Source organism: Electrona antarctica (genome assembly GCF_951216825.1).
Source record: "Electrona antarctica genome assembly, chromosome: 2".
Taxonomy (NCBI): Eukaryota; Metazoa; Chordata; class Actinopteri; order Myctophiformes; family Myctophidae; genus Electrona; species Electrona antarctica.
In genome coordinates this window covers 34818244-34845481 of record NC_136807.1, presented here as the reverse complement: position 1 = coordinate 34845481, position 27238 = coordinate 34818244, and the positions used below count along the sequence as shown (strand labels likewise).

Here is a 27238-nt window from a genome sequence, read left to right as displayed (position 1 = left end):
ATTAGTATGTTTCTGTAGAGAATACCTGGGTCAAAATGTCTCCAACTAAATGACTGAATGCTGTATGAATAATAAATGTACTTCAGAATGTCTAAAAGTTTAACAACAATCACCATGTAATGGTACTGACAGCTAGCCTTTTTTTTTAACTATAATTTTTATCCCACGATTTTGTAACCCATTTTTCACCCCTGTGTCAATTATCTAATGTGATCCTGGGCTGACAGCTAGCTTGATGCAGACTAACATCTTAGGTCTGCATTTCCTTCCACAAACACTTACCGGTGTGGGTTAAGAGCTTATATTTCGGTTTGTGAATTCGTCCACAGTGGCTCGTTAGCATTGTTAGCAGTTCTGTTTGCAAGCCTGTGGTGTTTGTGCAGTTTGTGCTGACCTGTGATTGTGGTTAGCTTTTAAATGTCATAGGTTAGCTTCCATGCCTTGGGAACCTTGTGTTTCTAAAATAGCTGTTATTCTGTACAGTATATGAGCTCTACTGTAGTACTCAAAAGCTGTAAACCGGACAGGATTTAATTAAATAAATAAAACTTTCAAACTCTACAAACGTTGACCCTGGTGTCAGGACACCTATTGTTTGGCAATGTCAATAAACAAATAAAGTTATTTGAAGCTGCCAACACACCGGATTGGACTATCCGCCTTAGACTTCGGGCATCATTGCTATTAAGACAACGGACATACAACTGAATAAGAGTAGCTTTAAGCACTCAAAGACCCTCAAATAGTGCTCTTCCATGACTTGGAGAGAGTGTTCCAAGGCAGGGAAGCTATAACCTACGACATTTAAAAGCTAAGCACAATCAAAGAGAAGGCTCCCTCCCTGCTCACTCACAATGTCTGGATGATGGCATCGTCAGCAAAATGACCGACTGAATGTTTGTAACGGTCGCCTTGTGTGTTTTCCCTGCAGGTGATTCGTGTGCCAGTGGAGACATGTGAACAATACAGCTCCTGTAGCTCCTGTCTGGGCTCCGGAGACCCACACTGTGGCTGGTGTGTCCTGCACAACGTGTAAGTCAAATACTTCATGCATTTGTACATATTTTTCATACACAGCAAAATCTTCAGTATTTTGTTTAATTCCATTTGTACGTTCTCAGAGTTAAAGGTGCAATAGGCAACATTCAGCCACTATACTGTAGATGTCGCACTCTCAGCACGTCTGTTCTGTTGCATATTGGTTCCTCATTTCCCTGACTCACGTCTATATATTTATTAGAGAACTCCAGGTTCATAATTATTTGTGCGGGGCCAACACCCACTGTCATGTCCCCAATTTTCCAATTCACCTCTTGTCAAGCTCCACCCCTCTTCTACACCCATTGGTTGCGGTTGCTATAGGTAGGACCAGACCCATGGGAGAGAGAGCGTTACGTCACGCTGGGTGCGGCCGTGCGGGGTGCTAATGGGCTGTAGTTCCAAACATTGGAACGTCCTCATTGAGATAGAATGAGATCTTCTCTTACAATGGCTCTATGCTAGAGACGTAACTCTCTCTCTCTATGGGTCTGGGTTGGACAAACATCATCTCTCTCTCTCCATCCACTACCAATGAATACATTTGAATACATTCAATTCTGATTTTAAACTAGGTCTTATAGTCATTCAAATGAACATCTTGGGTGCAGTATAGTGACTGTGCATAATGTTTTGTGTCCCTCCAAAACAAAAAAAAGCTATTTTCCTCATGGTTAAGAAACTCAGCATAAACAACGGCTGTCGCCCTGCTGGTTGGTTGGTCAGGGACCAATCAGAAGGCTGACAATAAGAGAATGGGTGTGAAATGTCATTCAGTTGTTCCTTGGCCCGGGACCAATCTTTCCACCCAGTCTGCTGCAAATCCCTTCATAATTACTCCAGATATCCTGCTGACAGACAGACGGACGGGCTGAAAACTTGATGTGTGTGTGTGCGTGTCCATATGTGCGTGTGTGTGCAGTTGTTCCAGGAAGGACCGGTGTGAGCGTGCGGAGGAGGCTCAGCGTTTCACCACCAGGGCGGAGCAGTGTGTCCGTCTCTCCGTCCAGCCGGACATCGTGTCTGTCACCATGTCACAGGTCCAGGTACGCTGCTGCGCACTGGTGGTTTCTTCTTTAAGTATACTGTAATATTGTAATATAGAAATACTAAGTACTAAAGTATAAATTTACTTGAGTAAAAGTACAACGTATTGGCAATTTGGCATCAAAATATACTTCAAGTAACAAAAGTAGCCAGCATTATACAGAATATCCCATTTCACAGGTTTCAAATGTATACAAATCTCCAAGCTATTTTCAATGCATCAGCAGTGATTATTGAAGGCTAGGGGGAATTAATTCTGTTCAGAAATCACACAGACAGTCACAGACTCACAGTTAAGCAATAAAGCAATTACAATTCTGTTAAGAAGTTATTGTCACCTCGTCCTCCCGCCAAATAATAGAGAAGTATCGATAGTGGTATCGATAAAGACGCGGATCATTAAGCAGTCTCTACAATGCTATCAATATCCATAAAAATGTACAATCTCCTTGTCTGTCTGTCTGTCTGTCTGTCTGTCTGTCTGTCTGTCTGTCTGTCTGTCTGTCTGTCTGTCTGTCTGTCTGTCTGTCTGTCTGTCTCGCTCTCTGTCTCTCTATCAGCTGGTGCTGCAGGCTCAGAACGTGCCCAGCTTGTCGGCGGGCGTCGACTGTGCCTTCGACGACTTCGTGGAGACGGAGGGACGCATCTACGGCGGACGCATCTACTGTCTGTCCCCCGCCACCAGGGACGTGGCCCCCATCACCAGGGACCAAGGTGAGCTCTCTGTCCCTCCCACTGTCCATCTATTGTCTGTCCGCCGCCACCAAGGACGTGGCCCCCATCACCAGGGACCAAGGTGAGCTCTCTGTCCCTCCCACTGTCCATCTATTGTCTGTCCCCCACCACCAGGGACATGGCCCCCATCACCAGGGACCACGGTGAGCTCTCTGTCCCTCCCACTGTCCATCTATTGTCTGTCCCCCACCACCAGGGACATGGCCCCCATCACCAGGGACCACGGTGAGCTCTCTGTCCCTCCCACTGTCCATCTATTGTCTGTCCCCCGCCACCAGGGACATGGCCCCCATCACCAGGGACCACGGTGAGCTCTCTGTCCCTCCCACCGACCCACAGGCCTGTCCGCCATAATCCTCTCAGGTCAATAAAGGATTGTCTCTTCAGGAATCGATCGGTGCTGTGATGATGTTGCAGTTAAGACACTTCGCAGTGCGGAGGTCACAACGCTAAGCTATTAGACTGCCGGCCAGAATGTCTGCGATGATTACAGCTTGTTAAAACATATTATCGTTGCTGTCGTCGGGAGGAAACCTTGCGTCTCTGTGTCTGTTTTTTTGACCTACTTTGTCATACTACAGTGTCAAACAAAATCAGCGAAAATAGCTCGATCTAGAAGTTCCCAACACGTCACACTGTGCCATGTGTGACTGTGAGCTTGTTAGATCTGTTATTTAATTTTGTTCCAATTTTGTTCCAATTTTGTTCCATTCCAAGTCCAGTGATAGTCAAGGTGCTTAAGTGTGTCTGTGGGTTGTATAAATATTGAACCAGTGAAAATGAAAAGTATTAACAAGAGCCTGTGACTAAATTATAATTTCAATGACTCCTTTCCTGTTTACATATCCTGAAAAGTAAGGGTTTAATTGGGACATACAAGGTTTCCACCCTTGTATGTCAGTGACAATATGACAAAACTAGTCGGGGTCTAATAGTGGTGCGGCTGCCCTGGTGTCATGTTGATGATGTCATACTGATGATGATGATGATGATGATGAGGATGGTGAATGGTGTGTCTCCGCTGCAGGCGACAAGCGCGTCATTAAGCTCTACCTGAAGACACGGGAGACGGGGAAGAAGTTTGCCAGTGTGGATTTTGTCTTCTACAACTGCAGTGTCCACCACTCGTAAGTTGACCTCTGCACTAATCTTTTACTCTTTTCGCCTACGAAGGGAAACCAAGAACCTATATGAGACTTTACGGAACCCATGAAGTACCTTTACGTTTAAATTCTAATGAATTTCACCCGTTCACTCCAGGGCTAGTTTACTGTCGCCCGGATGCACGGGTCTTTTATTTCGAAAACTTTCACTTCCCAAAAAATCAGGAAGCAAAATCGCCTATAATTAGGCGAACTTTTAAAGGTCTTCAGAAGTGCTAATATTGTAACCGCGAGGCAGCGAAAATTCAGTAATGAGCCCAGAACATCCACATTCTGTTCATTCTGTTCATCTGAGCCTAAAAGATCACAGCCATTTCAGCTGTCTATGCGGCGGCCATCTTGGTCCAGGCAAATACACCGAGACGAGCATTGCCTAGCGACGGGGAATGCTCCTTTACGGTAGATATTATTAGCGAGACCATTCTGAATCAATAAGAATAAAACACGTCAACGACAGGGATCCACATTAGGATTTATCACGTCAATGTGTCAAGGAGGCAATTTATAAATAAAATAGACGATCTATTCATTGTGAGCTTATAGATCTATTCTCCTACTATAACATGAAGAATTCTGTCCACCTGGAACCGCGTTTGCTCCTCAGTGGGTTGACCAATAGTTCTGAACTTGCATTGACCATTGGCATATGAAGACATTGACTATGCCAATGTTTAACTTTTCCCAAATGTATGCTGTTGATTAGCCTTTGTGTGAACGCTCTGTAGTCATGGTTGCAGTCCTACAGCCCAGATGGACGGTGGGTGGGTATGGACTAGTTTCTCTATTTTTGAGTGGTGTAAACCACTCCTACAACTGGCTTTGTTAGTTTACGTGTCTGTCTGTTCGTACCAAAAAATGAGCATGGTTGCTATGGTCACCCAGTTCACCCGGGTGTGATTTCAGCTTTGTTAGTTTACGTGTCTGTTCGTACCAAAAAATGAGCATGGTGCATTGTGATTGGCCGGAATGAGACATTACGTCACTGACATTACGTCAGTGACCACAGCTGATCAGGCTATATAAGACCTTGCACCACTCAGTTCACACAGGTGTGATTTTTATGTTTACGTATGAGTTCTAGGTTGGTCCGTGTTGAGGAAAAGAGCCATATTGTGTGCATACAAAGAGACTGCATCCAAAATGTGCCCTTTGAAAAACAATGTACTTTTTATCTGTAAATGAGTCATGGTACACCTACAACAAGTCAGTCTGTTCCAAAAGATCATAAGGAACTTCAATAAAATGCTGGCAGTCAGCACTGACAAAGATTACGAGGTGAATTGGGTATTGATGTCTAAATTGGATGGAGAAAAAATACTAACTACTCTGGATGCATAATGGTCCAACTCATATGCAACCACGTCTTTATTTTTTTAACTTTGAAGTACGTTCCATTAGATCTCTCACTGCATCACATTAAATACTGCATTTTAAAGTTAAAAAGTTTAAAGTTTAAAGCATCCCATTGGGAAGAAAACAAAACCTCACTGCAATTACTCTGAGCTCCTTTAGCTGGGCAATAGGTCCACATTATGTTTTGCATAACGCATACCACTTCGATTATACACATTTAAAGGTGCAATAGGTATGTCTGAGTGGTCATTGTTTATAGATAAATCACTGACAGGGTGATTTATCTATAAACAATGACCACTCAGCCATACATTATCCCGCTTATTACACTGCTACTTAATACATACATTAATAAATTGACAAAAAAAACAACAAAACAAAGTATTTCCTTGCTTACGGTAATGAAAGTATTCCATAAGTGTCGTGCTTGCCGGCGTCTGCACAGCTGCAGCACAGTCAGAAGATAAGGAAGTGAGTTGATCAAATAGAATCTATTTTTGGGTACTGTATCGTCTATTTCTCGCTCAAATGTTTTCAAAAACATTTTTTGAGAGCAATGTTTAGCTGTTAATGACATTGAGTGTTTACATGGCTGTCATGTTGGATACAGCAGTAAATCAAGCGGGGCAGCAGGTGCTCTGAGGCTTTGATCAGACATCGGTCTGTTAGAGCGGAGCGGTCATTATCCAGAAATAACACGCCGCTGAATTTGGCGATTGACCAATCAGAGTCAAGCATTCAACCAAGCCGTGCAATACAGTCTAATAGACAACAACTGGATGTCACACTTTCAACACTTCTGTTGCATAAGATCCCTTATTATTTCCCTGATGGCACTCACGGCTGTAAGGCGGCAATTATGCAATATACAACATTGTAATGTGGCAGCTGCCTCCACGCATTTATTTTAGGGCGGAGGAAGTACTTTTCCCAATGGAAAACACGCATGTGGATATTGGCAGCTACAGAGGTAAACGAAAAGCAAGCAAACAAACAAAACAAATAAGTAGCTTTGCTTTGCTTCACAGCTCAACCACTAAAAGAAACACCGTTGCCCTGGTGGTGAAGACATTGCGATGTCAGTGTACAAATAAATCACCTCCCAAATGAAGAGAGACATGGTTGACTGATCCAATTTATTGTTCACCAGACTCAAGCTATTAGCCGACCCATTAGTTAATGACATGTTAAAGCTATGGCGCGGCTGATTGCTTTAATTGAAATGATAGATCAAATCCCTCCTTGTCGCACCCAGTTTTAAGGGCACTGGAGCGTTGCGCGAGGCATTCTTATTCCACCCGGCAGCATTTCTTTGGGGAAAATGGACCAGGTCTCCCACACTGAGATGGAATGGACAGTTGTTTGTTATGTGGTTGGGATCTGTCTGTCTGTCTGTCTGTCTGTCTGTCTGTCTACAGTATAAGTATAGAAACGGTTATTATTGTGGAATATCCATTGAGTTAATTATCTTAAGTATAGAAACAATACAGTTCATATTGTGAAGTATCCATTAAGGCACATACAACATGTACAGTATGTATGACTGGGAGCAACAGTACAGCCAGTCATCTACAAGAACATGAACTTTGATTCATTATCTTATGATGACATACTGTGTGTGTGTGTGTGTGTGTGTGTGTGTGTGTGTGTGTGTGTGTGTGTGTGTGTGTGTGTGTGTGTGTGTGTGTGTGTGTGTGTGTGTGTGTGTGTGTGTGTGTGTGCGCGCGTGCAGTGGGACATCACAGGCATGAGGGGGGGCGGGGGAAACTCTTTTTTGTATTGCCTTTTCATACTTTGTTTGGTCGTATTCCGGTTATTCATGTCATAAAATCGGGGCATTTCAAGACTATACGTGTGCCATTCCTGTTATCAGAAGAACATGAATCAAAGTTCATTTCCTTGTTCAGTTGCTCAGCGTTTTTGTGAGACTGAGATTCACTCGTCAGTCAGAGACTGCGACACAATGAAAAAACGAACCGAGAGGCAAATATCAATGAATCAATAAATAGATCAATTAATAGACGGACGGATCATTTGAACAACCTGGCAGACCGACAGACTGTTACTGCATCTGCTACAATCTCCACTAAGGTAAGGACAGAAAGATTATAATCTATTACTGTTACTATGCATACTACAACTACTACAAACAGTATTATTATTTCTACGACTACTACTACTACTAGTAGTACTATTCTATTACTACTAGTACTAATACAGTACTAATACTAATAGTAATACTATTGATACTCATACTGTTATTGTTGGTGTTGTTGTTTTGAATTCTAGTATTCCTCTGGTGTGACAGCGTCAGAGAATATTCCAGATCAGGTGTGTGACCGGCAGACAAAATGGCTTCTCGTTTGACTGTTCAGGAAGAGGAGCTTTCCTGTCCCGTTTGTCATGACATCTTTAAACATCCCGTTGTGCTGTCCTGTGGCCACGGCTTCTGCAAAGACTGTCTGCAGGAATGGTGGATGGATAAATCATCAAAAGAATGTCCTGTTTGTCAGAGAAAATCCTCCAAGGACAATCCTCTTCCAAGCATTATTCTGAAGAACCTGTGTGAGAACCTCTTGGAGGAGAAAGGCCGGAGGTCCTCATCTGTGAGCTCTGAGGTCCTCTGCACCGCACACGGTGAGAAGCTCAAGCTCTTCTGTTTGGACGACCAACAGCCGGTGTGTGTTGTGTGTCGCGATTCAGAGAAACACGCCGGACACAAGTTCTTACCCGTGGACGAAGCGTCTGGACGTTGCAAACAGAAGGTCCAGGAATCACTGAAGCCTTTAAAGAAGAAACTGAAGGTCTTTACTAAAGTGAAAACAGATTACAACATAACAGAAATTCACATCAAGGTTCAGGCCAGGAACACAGAGACGCAGATTAAGGAACAGTTTGAGAATCTTCGTCGGTTCCTACAGGAGGAAGAGGAGGCCAAGATTGCCGCTCTGTGGGAGGAAGAGGCTCAGAAGAGTCAGCAGATGAAGGAGAGGATTGACGGTCTGAGCAGAGAAATGGAAACCCTCTCCAATGCAATCCAAGCTGCTAAGGACCAGCTGAGAGCCGATGACCACGTCTCATTCCTGCAGAACTACAAGACCACAATGGAGGGAGTCCAGCTCACCCTGCAGGACCCACTGCCGCTCTCAGGAGCGCTGATAGACGAGGCCAAACACCTGAAGAACCTCACCTTCAGAGTCTGGAACAATATGAAGGACATTGTCTCCTACACTCCTGTCATCCTGGACCCCAACACTGCCCACCCGGTATGCATGCTGTCTGATGATCTGACCAGTGTGAGACGAGACGAGAGACAGCAGCTTCCTGAAAACCCAGAGAGGTTTGACTACTATGCCCAAGTCCAGGGTTCTGAGGGCTTTAACTCAGGGACTCACAGCTGGGAGGTTGAGGTTGGAGACAGTGGATATTGGGAAGTAGGTGTATTTATGGAGTCTTTCCAGAGGAAGGGAAACAACGGGATTGGATACTGGTATATAGACTTAGATGAGGTTGAATATAGAGCATTTCCCTCATCAGAGATTAAGGGGACTGTTCTCTCAGTGAAACAGAAACCCCGGAGGATCAGAGTCCAACTGGACTGGAACAGAGGACAGCTGTCCTTCTCTGATCCTGATACTAACACAGACCTACACACCTTCACACACACTTTCACTGAGAGACTGTTTCCATTCATTAGTAATGGTGATGCACGTGAGTCTCTTAAGATGTTACCAGGGAAGATCTGTGTCACTGTTGAAAACCACAGTTCCACCACATTCAACAGATCATACACTAGAAGAAGATTTACAAGTATTACAAGTAAAAGTACTTAGTCAGTACCAGTAGTTGAGTAAAAGTATAGATACTGCTGGTCAGATATTAGATAATGAATGTTAATCTGTCAAATTAATACGTGAGATAAAGTATCAGAGTGCACACTTTAAAACAATACACAAACATTAAAAAGCTAATTATTTTAAAAATCCTTAAAGGAAGACTTCACCATTTAAGATGTTTTGGTTCCCAGACTTCCCACTCTGTTATGGTGCTGTTACAAGATTTGATGTCAACCTAATATGATATAATCTCCTTTTTCTGATTATTGCTTATTTGCTTATTGCTTATTTGCTTATTGCTTATTGCTTACTTTTTGAAACCACATTTATTTCTATTTAGAGTCAAATGTGGGAGGAGCATATTCCAATGTTTCATGTTCCAGTGTTTGTACTGATTTGGATGTTATAGATGTTGGTGGAGACCCACTGGAACACCTTCAATGACCCCTGGGGGTCCCCAAACCACATCTTCTAGTGGTGTATTAAAGCGCTTATTGTTGTGGAGTATCCATTGAGTTAATTAATATCTAGTGTATTAAAGTGCTTATTGTTGTGGAGTATCCATTGAGTTAATTAATATCTAGTGTATTAAAGTGCTTATTGTTGTGGAGTATCCATTGAGTTAATTAATATCTAGTGTATTAAAGTGCTTATTGTTGTGGAGTATCCATTGAGTTAATTAATATCTATCAGTGGTGGAAAGTAAATAAGTACATTTACTCAAGTATACTGTACTTACTTTCACTTCTACTTCACTATATCTCAGAGACAAATATTCTACCTTTTACTACACGCTACAATTATTTGAAACTTTGGCTATTTAAAAAATAGACGATCTACAAGCTCGTATAGATCTGCCATTTTCAAAAGATTTTGTAATACTCTGTCTGTCTGTCTGTCTGTCTGTCTGTCTGTCTGTCTGTCTGTCTGTCTGTACATGCTTCCTCTCCTCTCTCCCTCTCTCTCTCTTCATGTTTATCATGTACAGTATGAGTGTGTCATGTTGTTCGCTGCATACATCTCCATAGTGATGTGTTGTTAATGAGACCTGGACAGAGCAGAGAGAGGGCTCACAGAGACCACTCACCTCAGATGCTTATCCAAACCTCAGGGCCTCCCTCTCAATGGCCTTGGACGTGTGTGTGTGTGTGTGTGTGTGTGTGTGTGTGTGTGTGTGTGTGTGTGTGTGTGTGTGTGTGTGTGTGTGTGTGTGTGTGTGTGTGTGTGTGTGTGTGTGTTATGCCTGCTGTCTCGCTGATGCTGTGTAAACAGCCATGCCTCTGTTCCATCCACTGATGTATTGTAGTTGTTATACGTATACACTATACTAACACATACGGTTCACTGCTGTACTTCATATAATGAACGGCAGCCGACCTATAGCGACCCCCACCCTCCAGACACGTACACTGTCTGACCCTTGACCTTTCAGCATCGGGGATCCAATATTGGATCTTTCCGCCGTGGAAAGAATGGTGGGTGGATAGCGGCAGCGTACACACACACACACACACACACACACACACACACACACACACACACACACACACACAGTACACATATACGTGGAGACGCATGCAAATAGGGCCATAGGCAAACACACACGCACACGCACACGCACACACACGGCAACGTACAAGCAAAATACTTGGCAAGGCAAAATGCCCTGCCAGCTATTTACATACGCCTGTTACAATATTATAAATTAGCATTAAAAAAGAGGCTTGGGAATAGTGTAATTGAGCATTGGGTGGGTGGGGGTGGGGGGTGATTCATCTTTAAAGAACAGAACACACTGTGTGTGTGTGTGTGTGTGTGTGTGTGTGTGTGTGTGTGTGTGTGTGTGTGTGTGTGTGTGTGTGTGAATGAGTATTGAACAGTAGAAGAGCGATTGAAACCCTGAGAGAAACAGTGACAGCGATAGAGAGATATAAGGAGCACACGGCGAGAGAGAGAGAGAGAGAGAGATTGTAGCCCATTGTGTCAGGGCATAATGGCGTCCCACACAGCTGAAAGGTTAGCGCCCGAGCCGCGGGCAACCCATGGCCATTATAATATGAAAGGTCCTGAAATCTATGCAGGAGGAGGAAAAAGGAAACCGCAAGGGGGAGAGGCGGACCCCCCCCCCTCGGGGAAAAGGCACTTATTGTGGTGGAAGAAGGTTGCGCTGTTTGCTGCCCAGTGGTTGGTACTCACATAACCCACTGAAGACCATTCTGCAAACGCCTTATAAATCAGCAGCTTGTACACTTTCAAGGTTTTTCATAAATGGTCAAAAAATAGCAGGTGTGCTGTAAGCTTGTCTACTGTATATCTGCCATTATTTCTTCTTCTTTTTAATGTTTTTTTTTGTGGCTTTTGCCTTTATTTTATATTTTTTATGGAGGGACAGACAGTAGGCTGACAGGAAATGGGGAGAGAGATGGGGGGATGACATCAAGTGAAGGCCGTCGGGATCGGGAGAGTCGAGCCCGCGGCACAGACTGGATTACCAGCCATGGTGCCTGGACCGCTGAGCCACGGGCCCACGGCCCAGGCCTATCTGCCATTATTTTTAAAGTGACACATAAGATGCTTTGTATGCGTTTTAATGGGATAAGTAAAAGTAGGAAAAAGTAACAATACCCCCAATAGAGGGCGTGAAATGAGGAGTTAACGGGCAATTATCGGCACTGTATTTTGCCCGTAAACCTCAAGTTTAGCGGGCATATACAGTTAATATACGGTAATATACAGGTGTGATGGTACAATTCGGGAGTTTACCGGAGTTTGTTGGAAAGTTTAACGGGGGTTTCCTGTAATATACACATCCGTATTCCATGCTTTTTGCGCAGTATGTATGTGACATCATCATCATACCCAGACGTTATGAGGGAACGCCTACTGAGTGGCAAAAAACTACTTTCTGGCCTTGACAGCCCTTACATCCAAACAGAAAAGTCCTATCTGATTGTATTAAACAACGTTAAACTCACTTTGCCACTCGATTTCACTTCATGCATGCGCATACCCTCTATATAAAATTCCTCTAATTGTGCTAACATTCTAAAATTATAGTAATGTAATTAAAGCAAGATATGTAAAATAACAAAAAACATATACGGCGAGGAAAAATATAGGTTCTTGTCTTGACAAACACAATAGCTCAATTAGCAATGAATGAATGAATGAACCGACATAGTGTTTAAGTGGTTAAACTTGTCTCACTGTCATGGGTCCGTTTGGTTACATTTGTGCACTCTTCAGAGGTCAAATGAGCATTTAGGATTCTTGGGAAACTGTTTTTTGCTTTGAGTCGGTTTCTTTCATATTAGTAATTATTTTTCTAGGCGTAGGTGTTGTTGGATCCGTGTCCTTTATTAAACTGCCAATTGGGGGCCTCGGATTGGGGACACATGGTTTATTACCTGTGGACCCTCGGGCGCCAACACAAGTAATAATACCGAGCCATGACACCATCTTGTTTTTGCACCGATACGAGGAATTTGACATTTGGGTGCATCGTGTAATCATAACACAAGGATATTCTGAAGAAATGCATGTCGATAACACATCGTGTTAAGATGAAAAGTGAAATATATAAAGCTGTGGAATAGCATGTATATAGAGGAGAGGAGACATAATTTGAAGACTTATTATTATAAACAACATATACTGTAGTGACATCAGGCTTATTTGTCTCCAAGCGATCAGATAACTGATCTATTGAACTATTCACAGAGTCTTGTTCTATATTTATGATAACAGCATGACAGCATTATTCAACAACAATGGCTTCATTCGACGTGATGGGTTACACTGCGGTCCTGGACACCACAGTGGGACGCGGCCCACTTTCAGCAGTTGCAATTTACCGATGAGTCTGCAATCAAATTAGTCGGCAGTTCCAACCTAAGAGAAGATTTTTACGGCTCTAGTTGTGATTCTCAGCCTGTTTAATTTCAAGGACCCCCAGTTTGACCTGCATTAGTCTACGGATGTATTTATTTATTGTAAAATCAAGGTTAATTTAACTCTGAGAGTGTACAAAATGGAACCAAATGGATCCGTTAGGGTCCATTTGTACAGTCTCAGAGTTACAGACCCATAAGGGTCCATTTGGTTCCAAACTATCATTTATCTGGGGACCCCCTGGAACTCCCTCAAGGACCCCTGGGGGGTCCCCGGACCCCACTTTGGGAACCACTGGTATGCAGAGTGCAGTAGAAGTATCGAAACCGTTTGGAACCTTTATAGTAATTTTGAATTTTCTTAACGCAAATCCTTTCTTCGCCGGGTCCCTGGCACAAAACGTTTTCAGATGAAGTTCCGTGCATTGGCCAACATCAATTTGGCACGTTAAACTTTGTGAACTTACTGGCCTATTGTATACGTTAATCCATTGAGACCTGGAACGCATCCATGTCACGTTAGCGTTAGCGTTTTAAACATTATGTTATAATTTAGCTATTGAAAAATAGCAGATCTACAAGCTCATAGCGCGCCACCGAGTGGCGCGCTATGAACTTGTAGGTCTGCTATTTTTGAAAAATCGTTAAAATGTGCCTCAAATATTTCCGAAAATTTTCATGATTTAGAAAACTTTTTTTTTTTAAATTCGACGTCAGGCCTGAATGGGTTAATGGCTGGGCCTCCATCGATCGAGGCTGCGTGCTATTAAAGGGCCGGAGGAGCTGAGAAGGTGTTTGACCCGCGTGCCTTTTGTTAAACAGTGTGAGATTTGTATTGACGTGGCTGCAGCAGCGGAGCAGCCAGTTACCGTGGCCGTCAGGCTGTCAGCGCTATTGACAGCTCGCCCCGTATGAACGAGGAGCTCCACCGCCTCGGCCCGCCGCTCTCACCAATCACTACCGCTGTATCCGCAGGGGCTGAGGGCCTGTGTGTGTGTGTGTGTGTGCGTGTGTGTGTGTGCGTGTGCGTGTGTGTATGCCCACGCTTGCCTATGGTCAATCCAGACATGTATACATGTGTTCTTGCAGGTATGTGTGTTGGTACCATTCATGTCCGCATATTTGTGTGTGTACGCACCTGTGTGCATGTATTTGTTTCTGGTTTGTACACGTTTGCACGTGTGTGTGTGTGTGTGTGTGTGTGTGTGTGTGTGTGTGTGTGTGTGTGTGTGTGTGTGTGTGTGTGTGTGTGTGTGTGTGTGTGTGTGTGTGTGTGTGTGTGTGTGTGTGTGTGTGTGTGTGTGTGTGTGTGTGTGTGTGGCGATCAATAGACCCCGAGGTTAATGGTGAGATGCAACTTGTTCACCCCCGTACTAACAAACACCACACTGTTAACATTGCACTCCCACGCACGCACGCACACACACACACACACACACACACACACACACACACACACACACACACACACACACACACACACACACACACACACACACACACACACACACACACACACACACACACGCAGGCCTCCCCATGGAAATCAGTGCATTGATTGTCAGTGCCACACTCTGCAGTCCAGTCTGTGGACTCACTAGCTGTTATCTCGTATATAAACTCTTCCTGTCTGTCATTTTTACGGAAAGCAATAAAGCAGTTAACCCTTTACGTTCCCACCATTGGATTGAGATTTTGCGTTTAAGTGAAAATCACTGTGGATGTCTGAATGGAACTCTCATGACTCCCGTCATGCATTGAGTCATATCAGATAGTGAGTTGTGCGTTGGCTGACAATAGTGTTGGTCAATATCAACACACACAACAAGTTAGGCATTTAGTAGACGCTCTTAATCCAGAGCGATTTACAGTTGGGTGCCACCGATATTGTCCCTTATCATTTGACCCATTTAGGCCTGACCTCAAAATTTAAAAAAATCCTTCTAAATCCTCCAGTTTTCTGAAATAAATATTTTCACGATTTTTCAAAAATAGCAGACCTACAAGCTCGTAGCGCGCCACTCGGTGGCGCGCTATGAGCTTGTAGATCTGCTATTTTTCAATAGCTAAATTATAACATAATAAAACACCAAAAGGGGTTCCCGCCCAAAATGGGTTAACTGTCCTTTTGCGCAGATCACGCAAACCTCAGCAAAAAGAAAAGGACAATATCGATGGCCTCCAACTGTACATTAGGCAAGAACAAAAAAGCATGGCAATACATCACATAAATAAAAAGTAGTATTCATGAAACATGCGTAAGCTAAGAACGTAACAGTGGAATCTCTATATAATGAAACTATACATATAAACTATACAACTATTAAGCATGTATAGGTGCTGTAACTATTTGTGTGCTTTATATTCCAATAGTAACTAGAAAAAGTGTTCCTCGGAGCACAGGTCAGGGAGGCAGGTTATTGTGGGCCAGCAATGTTTGGAATCTGTCATCATCTGTCATCTGTCTTGATCACATGACTATTAGCCTCGGAAACCCAGAAGTCTGGGCTTGAGACCACTTCAATTCTGCATCCAGTAGCACTAACGTTGCTATCTCTCTGCTGATTTCTGATCGTCTGCAGCCTTGAAGTTGAAGTTAAATTGACGCACACACACACACGTACACACACATACACACACACACACACACACACACACGCACACGCACACGCGCACATACACCTCTCTCTCTCTGTCTTGTGTCCTGCAGCTGCGTCTAGTTTTTCCCGGCGGATCCTGCCGGGAGCTGCCTATGCCATAGAAAGCATTGGTCAGTTCCAGTCTACATGACTATAGACATAATGTATACGGATGTGCTTGATGTTAATTGTTTGGAGAAAATGTGTAGGAGTAATATAATGTTTTTGGGTGCAAACATCGGCTTCCTAGTGTCGCTATAATAGGGCAATGTGAAAAGAGTGGGATTTTTTCTACAGCCTTTCACGGCAATTGGACGCTGCGTTCATGATTTGAGGCATTTTGTTCAAAGCCAATCACTCAGCCAATGAGGATGGAATCTGAAACATTGGACAGATCTGTCTTGATCACATGTCTATAGAGACAAAATCTGGAGTAATATAAAAATTGTGTATTGCAAAAATCTGCCCTCCTGGTGGCGCTATAACAGGCTGATCAGTTTTTTCTTTTAAAATGTATGTTTACTAAAGAACTGGAGAGACCAGGAGGTCAAGGACCACTGGTGGACCCCAGACCACTGGTTGAAAACCACTGGTCTAGAGCTTACATCACACCAGTAGTGATTGGAGTCTGCCGCATTGAGAAGCATGTCTCAACCAAAGAGGCCAAGGGAGAGATGAGGCCTTCAGGCATGTGCTACATAACTTACATAAGCAATGATATTATTCCATTTCATTTCACTATCTGATAGCACAGGGAGTCTGAAACTTTTCCAGGTCACGACCCCCAAATTGACTTCAACAAGGCCAGGGGTTCTCAAACTTTCTTGTTTCAAAGGACCCCCAGTTTGCGACACACTCTGAGTTATAGACAAGGGTTGCATTTGGTTCCTAAACTATCCATCATTTAGCTGGAATCCCTCTTGGACCCTGGAGGTCCCCAGAACACCCCTTTTAGAACCGCTGAATTAGGCCATGGACCTATTAGTAAAAGTCTAAAGATTCTGCCGTAGGGACTCTGATACGAAAATATGTTTTGGTTCAGCTAAAGGCCTATTAATTCATACTCCAGTTTTGGATGTTAAGGTGGTTAATAAAAACAGAGAGACGTGTTGGGGTGAGCGGTGAGCCGAGCGGTGAGCCGAGCGGTGAGCCGAGCGGTGAGCCGAGCGGTATCGCCGCAGCGTGACGTCATGTTGTAGTTTTCGGTGGTCACCTTATCACCTAAAACTGGAGTATGTACAGTGTCTAGAGCGTCGCAGTCCCGCCCCCTTTCATAACGACGCCAGGCCCAGGAAATCATTCCCAATGCATTTTCCCCATAGACATTTCAAAAAGTATTTATTAAGACCTTATAAGCGTCGCACAAAGCCAACTCGAGCAGAAAAACAACACAAAAAGTGTTGTAACCTGCCGTATTTTTCTTCTTTCTAATTATTTGTTTGGCCCAAAACATTGTTTTTATTGTCATGATTTGTCACAACTCGAGTTGGCTTTGTCCGCAGCGTAAACGTCTTTAAATAAATACTTTTTGAAAAGTCTATGAGGAAAATTAACGGGGAATTATTTTCCGGGTCTCTCGAGGGGGCGGGACTGCAACGCTCTATAGGCCTATACATGGTCTAACTCTAAATATCATAATTACTCATATCACCGTCCCCACCCAGCTTCCCTCTCCCGAACACGAGCCAATCGTGTGTAATTGTATGTAGACGCTTGACGAATCCGGATAAACCACAGTGGATTCTTACCCCCAGACTCCCTGTGGCGGTTGGCAGGCACTTTACCGCAGTGCTGCTAATGTTAATGGTATATATTTTCATTAATATCTTTGTGTTTTGCCAATTATTGTTGGCCCCGCTTGCAATATCCTCACGCCCACCAGTGGGCCCCACAGGTTGTGAAATCGCTGAGTTATAATCTGTGTCTTAACCCAAAGCCTTCTAAATACAGTTTTGTGAAAACCCTTCTATGTCAGTGGTGCTCAACCATTTTCATGTCAAAGAGCCCCAGAGAATTATCTGTATTTGGCCCCCCCCCCCCCAGAAGCAAAGATTTGAGTTAAAAACGTTCGCACTGAAAGAATACATATATATTCAAAGATTTGAGACTCATTTTCACCATTTTTCAAAAGATAACTAAAGTATAACAAATGCTTACAGTTTTTCACGATTGTTAACACACGTTTTTCACAACCTAACGGCATTCTCAAAACTGCACACACAAATCTGAAAACAATACACACAAAATGCTAAACCCTGACTCTCCTTTTCCATGATGACTCTTTGCCATCACATCTCTTAACTGTTCCCAAAATGGAACTCGTTCATTTGGTACACACAGCCATAATTTCAAATGACACACACACATTCATTGCGTACACACAACTAGCATTTGGCTACACACTACCAAGCATTTACAGCACAATGAAGTGACAATTTTAAAACACAATCATAGAAATGGAACACATGAATGACAATGACTCTGGAGAATGAGCCATTTCTCCTTTTGTAAAATTTGTTTTTTCCTGTTTGTTTTTTTTACTGTAAACCAGCCTGCTCAAAGCCGGCTCCTCAATAGGATTCAGGAAAGGAGAATAAGGTGGAAGGAATAGAATAGAAAAAAATTCTAATGATGCCAGCAACTGTGTAGTGGCTGAGATTGGGTTGGACCCTCTGGCCAGCCTCGCTTATGGTAAAACCATGATTGAGCAACCACAGTTGCCCGAATCTCATTAGATATAACCGTTCTCCTTCTTCTTTCTCCTCTTCCTCTCCCTCCTCCACCTCCTCCTCCTTCTCTCTGTCCATCTAAACTCCTCTACCTCCTCCTCCTCTCACTCCTCTCCTTCTCTGGTTGTCGATCTCTTCAAGGTTCTCCATTGTTCACCAAACAAAACAGAGGCTCTCAAGCCCCTTTTATGCTGCAGTCCTGATAGAAAATTGCTCACCAGACCTGAATGTTTAGAGATTTGACTATTTGTGTGTTGTAGGTTGATGCTTTGAGATTTGATGTGAGAAGTGTGTGCAACACTGAACATTGTGTGTAGTGTTTGGATAACAAGGTAATGTGTAATTGACATCAGATGTGTAAAGAAAGAAAGTCAGAGTCTAATGCAGATAAGGGAGTGTGATGTAGTGCAAATTGTGTTGAGTGATTAGGTACATGAAGTGAAGGTTGTGCAAATTGTGCCAAGTTTTAGATTTTTGTGTGTTAACAATAATGTGAAAAACTGTAAAACACCTAAATTGGTTCCTGTCCTGATTCTGAATGGGTTATAACTGCACACAGAGGGCGCTGTTTCCACCGTAGCCTGCAGCTCCACCTCTACAGGCAACTCCATCCTGGAGTGTTGTTATACAACCTGTCACTCTGTCATTATTTCCCTGCAGCCCTAGCAGCCTTGTTGCTGCGTGGTAATCCACTGCGTGTGTGTGTGTGTGTGTGTGTGTGTGTGTGTGTGTGTGTGTGTGTGTGTGTGTGTGTGTGTGTGTGTGTGTGTGTGTGTGTGTGTGTGTGTGTGTGTGTGTGTGTGTGTGTGTGTGTGTGTGTGTGTGTGTGTGTGTGAGAGAGAGTGTGAGTGTGTGTCAAAAGCTGAACTGTGGTCCGCTGAGAAGACAAGTGTTGTTGTAATAACAGTCTTATCTCACACTGCCAGCTTAACATGGCGGTAAGCCTCCCGCTGAACGCTGGGTCACACACACCATTCTTTATTGCCCCTTTCTTTCTTTCTTTCTTTCTTTCTTTCTTTCTTTCTTTGTTCATTTTTGTTCTTCCTTCCATCTGCCATTGCATGGTCATCATCCCTTTCTCTCTTCATTCCTTCCCACGTATTTCATGTATTTGTTTACCCCTCGTTTCCTTCCTTCCTTCCTTCCTTCCTTCCTTCCTTCCTTCCTTCCTTCCTTCCTTCCTTCCTTCCTTCCTTCCTTCCTTCCTTCCTCCCTCCTGTCTCTGGGGTGTCATAGTGACGGTCAAATGTCATGATGTCATGGTCATGATGTGTTCCTTGTCTTTGATAGGCTACATATTTACCACAGCATTACCAAAACAGTTAACCTCCTGATCCATTTTATATGGATACATTTCACACAGGATAACTCAACATTAATATGAGGTGAACCTTCAACCACCCACATAATAACACATAATAAAGTGACATTATTCATCATAATACATAAGATTCCGTGCTCAACAAATCAAATCATCACAAATGTGGTACACACAAACACACAAATATGTGCATAAGGCGCCCCTCAATAAGAGTCAACCACGGTCTGATGTTTTTATGTGGAATTGCTTGGGAATAGTTTGGGTCCAAGTCCAATTTCCTGTCGGCTATGCACAAACACTGCAACAGGAAATAGACTATCCATTTAGAATGTTTATGTTGTCCAGAGTGAAGGCCTACAATGTACATTGTTTGTCTTAGAATGTCAATGAAAATATTTGCTAATACGGCTCATTCAGACAGCTGTGATGTTTCTAATACGGCTCATTCAGACAGCTGTGATGTTTCTAATACAGCTCATTCAGACAGCTGTGATGTTTCTAATACGGCTCATTCAGACAGCTGTGATGTTTCTAATACGACTCATTCAGACAGCTGTGATGTTTCTAATACAGCTCATTCAGACAGCTGTGATGTTTCTAATACAGCTCATTCAGACAGCTGTGATGTTTCTAATACGACTCATTCAGACAGCTGTGATGTTTCTAATACGGCTCATTCAGACAGCTGTGATGTTTCTAATACGGCTCATTCAGACAGCTGTGATGTTTCTAATACGGCTCATTCAGACAGCTGTGATGTTTCTAATACAGCTCATTCAGACAGCTGTGATGTTTCTAATACAGCTCATTCAGACAGCTGTGATGTTTCTAATACGACTCATTCAGACAGCTGTGATGTTTCTAATACAGCTCATTCAGACATCTGTGATGTTTCTAATACGGCTCATTCAGACAGCTGTGATGTTTCTAATACGGCTCATTCAGACAGCTGTGATGTTTCTAATACGGCTCATTCAGACAGCTGTGATGTTTCTAATACGGCTCATTCAGACAGCTGTGATGTTTCTAATACGGCTCATTCAGACAGCTGTGATGTTTCTAATACAGCTCATTCAGACAGCTGTGATGTTTCTAATACGACTCATTCAGACAGCTGTGATGTTTCTAATACGGCTCATTCAGACAGCTGTGATGTTTCTAATACGGCTCATTCAGACAGCTGTGATGTTTCTAATACAGCTCATTCAGACAGCTGTGATGTTTCTAATACAGCTCATTCAGACAGCTGTGATGTTTCTAATACAGCTCATTCAGACAGCTGTGATGTTTCTAATACGGCTCATTCAGACAGCTGTGATGTTTCTCATACGACTCATTCAGACAGCTGTGATGTTTCTAATACGACTCATTCAGACAGCTGTGATGTTTCTAATACGGCTCATTCAGACAGCTGTGATGTTTCTCTGCAATCTTCTAATGCTTGATATGCTTGATCGTATAACTGGAAACAGCGGAATCTACAAGATTGCACACATCACTGTAATAAAACAAAGTATAAATTGTGGGTTTACCCTGCATTAAAACCCAGAAAGCATCTGTGTCACTTTAGATTTTCGCGTTGGCTATTAAATAATAGCAGATGTACATCTGCTATTATAAACAATACATTTGTGAACAATCTAGTCTAACCCCCCCCCCCCCCTCTCTCTCTCTCTCTCTCTCTCTCTCTCTCTCTCGTCCAGGTGTCTGTCATGTGTAAACGGTAACTTTCCGTGCCACTGGTGTAAATATCGTCACCTGTGTACTCAAGATGCCAGTGACTGTTCCTTCCAGGAGGGACGAGTTAACACGTCAGAGGTAAGACTGAAACACACGCACGCACGCACGCACACAAACACACACGCACGCACGCACGCACGCACGCACGCACGCACGCACGCACGCACGCACGCACGCACGCACGCACGCACGCACGCACGCACGCACGCACGCACGCACGCACGCACGCACGCACGCACGCAAACACACACACACACACGCACAGAAGATCGTATGACAGGTATGGCATACGGTTCAATGTGCTGCGTTTGTGGCGTCAGAAGAGAAAGCACGTTTGGGGGTGTGCTCTACATAGAGGCCCCTCAACATGCGGTTCTAATTTGCGATTATGTGGATGCTGCGCTCATGATATATGGTGTGTTCTTGTAAAATAAATCCACCCCCCCCCCCCCGCCCCGCAGACAGACAGACACACACACACACACACACACACACATTCACGCACGTGCACACACACGCACGCACACATGCACACATGCACACACACACACACACACACACACACACAAATGTGAATGTCTATTATATGTTCCAGCTGGGGCCTGCACATCAGTTCCGTGATGCAGTAATGCATAGGTTTAAACGATAATTGTATTATTTATTTATTTTACTCTTGAGAGCGTAAAATGCGTAAATACTGTATGTTTCATTTTACCGCTTTCAGGACCTAAATATCTATATCCATTTGGTAACCAACTCTCCATCATTTAGCTGGGGACCACCTGGAACCCCCTCAAGGACCACTGACGGTCTCCGGAACACTGGTTGAGAACCACTGATCTAAGAAATCCATTGATTGATTGATTGATTGATTGATTGATTGATTAAAAAAGGCTGGTGTCTTCCTTGGTCTATGGGAGTGCTCATGCAAAGTTGGACACCGATCTGTCCAACGGCAGAAATTAGCTACAGACAGACAGACAGACAGACAGACAGACAGACAGACAGGGGCGACAACATCGTCTTCGTCCTGCATGGTGCAGAAAATGCTAAAGAATTGCAGCAATATGAAGAAACAGATTAACACTGCACATTGGTACACTCTCTTACTCTGTGTCTCCCCTCTCTCTGTCTCTCTCTCTCTCTCTCTCTCTCACACACACACACACACACACACACACACACACACACACACACACACACACACACACACACACACACACAAACACTGTGGCAGCAGTATGGCTGCCTGAGACATTGCCTCAGACATTTCATTGCATCAGACTATAACAAAGCAAGCTAATTCCCCTCCAGCCTCCAAATCTTAATCCGCACGCACGCACGCACGCACGCACGCACGCACGCACGCACGCACGCACGCACGCACGCACCGCACGCACGCACGCACGCACGCACACACACACACACACACACACACACACACACACACTGTGGCAGCAGTATGGCTGCCTGAGACAGTGACATGTTTAAAGAGTTCAGGTGCAGGTTCACAGAAGTCAGGGCTTCATCCATCCATCACACACCTCTGTCTCTTCCTCCTCTTTTATATGTCACACACGTCCTCTCTCTCTCTCTCTCTCTATCTCACCCTCTTTCAGCTCTTTCATTCCTCACATTTTTTTTAAATGGTGTGTGTGTGTGTGCGTGCGTGCGTGCGTGCGTGCGTACGTGCGTGCGTGCGTGCGTGTGTGTGTGTGTGAGTGTGTGTGTGTGTTCATGTTTACACGTGTATGTAGTATAGGTGTCTTATTATGAGCAGTGTAGCAGAACACTGACCCCTGCAGGTTCTGTCTGGCTGCCGGGTCTCCCACCTGTTTTTAATTGTTCATGAGTTTTCTCTCTCTCTCTCTCTCTCTCTCTCTCTCTCTCTCTCTCTCTCTGTCTCTCTCTCTCGTCTCTCTCTCTCTCTCTCTCTCCTCTCTCTCTCTCTCTCTCTCTCTCTCTCTCTCTCTCTCTCTCTCTCTCACTTCAACTGAGCTTTGATAGATGGAAAAAAGAAAAGAAAAACAAACATTTCCAAATTAGTATACAGAACATAAACTGTAATACACATTTAATATTCATTTAGCAATTGTTTTGCCGTTCTGGGGCAAAGCACTTCACTCTTGGGCTGCTGTCACAGACAGTATGAATGCTCAAAACTATTACTATATACTACTATACTCAAGCACTTTGTAACATTGTTTGGAAAAGCGCTATAGGCCTATTATATATAAAATAAATTCATTACTTACTCATCATCTAAAAAATGCCTGCTCTTTTGCACCTGTAAACTTGTGAAGTTGAAGTTTTAGAAGTGATACCTAATTCATGCTCCGTTGATTGACGCCGGTGCTCAAAATAGCCGACCTGTGACCACGAGCTCACAGCGCGTCGCACATGAATCCAGCTTGAGTCTTTCTGTGTATCTACTTGTGTCAGAGACAGCCAGGCTGGGTCATTCAGTCTGTATTTACTTTCAAACTAGGAAGGGTATGGCCTGGTCAGCCTGCAATGACATGCATAAGATCTGGTCATCCCAGCTTAGTAAGATGTTAAAAGTAAAAATATTACACCCGCCTTCTAATGAGAGCGCAAAATCTTGGGAGAGCCACCCATCGACTAATCTAATATACGGCAACCTTCCCCGTGTTTCTTCACTAGTCCGATCCAGAAGAACACAGTTTGTCGGCCACTGCTACAGAGCTGACAATGAGGTTATATCTTCCCTTCTTCTCTGGAGTCCTGCCTCAAAGCAGACCAGAGGTAGAAAACTGTCGTTCCATGATGTCATCGCTAGGGACACATGCATCAGTAAGCAGGAACTGGGGATGGAATGAAGGACCGGAAAGTCTGGCGTGACATTGTGAAATCCATGATCTCGACCGCGGTCGAAAAAATGATGATGATGTATCTACTGGTGTCAGAGACAGCCAGGCTGGGTCACCCAGTCTGTATCTACTGGTGTCAGAGACAGCCAGGCTGGGTCACTCAGTCTGTATCTACTGGTGTCAGAGACAGCCAGGCTGGGTCACTCAGTCTGTATCTACTGGTGTCAGAGACAGCCAGGCTGGGTCACTCAGTCTGTGCATTGCCAACAGTTTTATCTGCGTTCAATCAGTCACGGCAGTCAAGTATTCTGCCAGCGTATGTTTTCTGTGCTCTGAGTAAAATAGAATTCAAATTTACATTTACATTTGCTGGTTTCATTGTAAACATTTTTGTTTTGTTTTGAGATAGTATGTATCGTCCAGATAGCCCTGGTCTGTGTGGGCAATGGGCAGGCCTTCAGGATCAGCTGGCACAACGGACAGTCTCTTATCTGGTTCTTGACACTGAAGGGCTTTGTTGTGGTACAAGTGAGTGAGTGAGTGAGTGAGTGAGTGAGTGAGTGAGTGAGTGAGTGAGTGAGTGAGTGAGTGAGTGAGTGAGTGAGTGAGTGAGGGCTCACTAGATTGGAGATCAGTTGGATTGAAATTGGATTGAATGCTTTATATAAGCCCAGGGTCCCTATTGGAAGCATGTCATACTGTAGGTGAATATCTGACCAAAATAGGTGAACATTTGGCGAAGATAGCTGTTGAACCACACAACTTGCGAAGAATGAATTGGGGAATATTATTGGATCTATTATTGAATTTTGAGTCGGGTCCTAATTTGAATTAAAATTAGAATATGTATTTCATGGTATCTTTCAGTATTTCACTGCCATGCCAAAATCTCCAATGAAATGAATTAATCATTTCTGGCAGTGCTTCTCAACTTGGGGGTCGCGATTCCCTGTGGGGTTTCTGAGTGGTCGTCAAATGCTTTTTCTCAATGTGCAAAACAACATAATTCTTCCTTCTAAATGTTGTGAGCAAGAGAGAGGAGAGACAGCGAGCACGTTCATGTGCGTGCATGCGTGCGTGCGTGCGAGCAACATGCGTTTGTGTGTACGTGAGGGCCGGTCTCTGGCCTGCGTGTGCATACATACATACAGACAGTACATACAGTGAACCACACAGCTCAGCTAGATCACCAATCACAGCTCAGCAACGTTAGCAGCTCATATTTAGCGCGTTATCACATCATTGGTGATGTACAGGCATCGTTCAAGATATTATGCACATCACTGTAACTCAATGTGAAATGTGACTGAAAAGCATTTCTCCCAACAAAACAAAAGGGCATTTATTTCTATTTGCATAGCTTTTAAGGTGTGGGCTGTTGTGTAGGAGGGGATTCAAGTCAGTTAGTCTCCTGGTTAATTTAACTGCCTTTCAGGGAAGCCACTCTGCTCTACTGTATTGGACTTGGTCTTGTCTCTTGTTTTTGTTCTTTACCTTGCACTCTGTGTTGTTACCATGGCTACAGAGACTCTTTCTTTGTCAAAGGAGCTTTGCAGAATCATGATACTCTCTCTGCCTCTCGCACGCACACACGCACGCACGAGCGAACGAACGAACGAACCAACGCACAAACACGCTCGCTCGCTCACTCGCTCACTCGCTCCCATGCACACTCAATTACCATGACAGTCGGCAGGGTGCTGTTTGTGTGAATACTGAATATATATATATATAGTTGTTTGGATAAACAGGCAACGTTGGAGACAGTGTGCTGCTATTGTCTGTGTTCTCTGCCTGTCACACCTTAGCAGGCAAGGAGTTTCAAGTAGCATCCATTCTAGTCTGCTGTATAGACACACTATCCCAGATCTCTGGCTACAGAGGCATCTGGTGACATCAACATTCAATGAACGTGCTAAAACTGGATGGAAACTATTTGGAAATCTAAATGAAAAACAGCATCACCAATGGGAGAGGAGAAGAGAGGTGTGTGTGTGTGTGTGTGTGTGTGTGTGTGTGTGTGTGTGTGTGTGTGTGTGTGTGTGTGTGTGTGTGTGTGTGTGTGTGTGTGTGTGTGTGTGTGTGTGTGTGTGTGTGTGTGTGTGTGTGTGTGTGTGTGTGTGTGTGTGTGTGTGTGTGTGTGTGTGTGTGTGTGTGTGCGTGTGTGCGCGTGCACGTCACCGCCATTTCCTTTTGTCCCGCTAAAACCCAATTTCTTTGCCGATCTGGTGTTTTCACCCAATGTCCCCCCAGAATACAGTAGGTATGTATATATGCTCAAGCTTCAAGTTCAATTGTTATGGATTCCCGAAACGGAATGATTGGTATGCCGCCGGTCACCCAACGATACCTGTCACTTTTCACTTCATAATCTGATAAGGTTCTCTGTACCTCAGTCTCCGAGAGCGTCCTTTATCTCATCAACAAGTTTCCTGACACTGCAGATATCTTAATAGCTAACGCTTTCCTTCGGCTCGCGCCTAAAATGCATTAGTGTCATTCCGTCCCGGGCGAATATGTAAATACACATAAATCGTAGACGCCGTGACAGAAGGTAAACAGACACACGTTGGAGGCAACCAGCCGGAAAATTGCCACAATCAGAGGGACACGGCACGGAGAGGGGCGCCATCAGCAGAAAATGAGAATCCGAAAAAACCCAATGAGAGAAACAAACTGGGGAGAGACTGAGTAACAAGCAAATTAGTTCAGGCCCTCATTAAGTTGAGCGCTGGCCTCTCAGCGGAGCTGAGAGGGGGGAGGGCTGGGTCACTTTTCATTAATTCAAGTCAGAGCTGCATAGTACAAAATGTACAATGTGTAGTTTCTTGCACCATATATCATTTGGTGAGGGACTCGAATTTCTCGAAACAACACATTCCAGAGTCCAGAGGTATTAATTTAAGTAGTTTATCT

At 43.9% G+C, this 27238-nt stretch overlaps 2 protein-coding genes across 2 annotated transcripts in view; both read left to right on the top strand.

Annotated features, from left to right (window-relative positions):
• Positions 1-1979: 1979 nt before the first annotated feature.
• LOC306917440 (plexin-A1-like) overlaps positions 1980-27238 on the top strand; it is a 240816-nt gene continuing 215557 nt past the window's right edge. The window contains exons 1-4 of the mRNA XM_079495664.1: positions 1980-2084; positions 2646-2799; positions 3848-3947; positions 21455-21569. Of these exons, the coding sequence (XP_079351790.1) occupies positions 2070-2084; positions 2646-2799; positions 3848-3947; positions 21455-21569 (384 nt within the window). The 5' untranslated portion in view covers positions 1980-2069. The remainder of the gene's footprint in view (positions 2085-2645; positions 2800-3847; positions 3948-21454; positions 21570-27238) is intronic.
• LOC306943002 (zinc-binding protein A33-like) lies at positions 7259-13977 on the top strand (the record flags this gene model as incomplete). The annotated part of the gene is made up of 3 exons (XM_079529207.1): positions 7259-7427; positions 7626-9101; positions 13913-13977. Exons 2-3 carry the CDS (start codon positions 7688-7690, stop codon positions 13975-13977), a joined length of 1479 nt encoding a protein of 492 aa, XP_079385333.1. The 5' UTR covers positions 7259-7427; positions 7626-7687.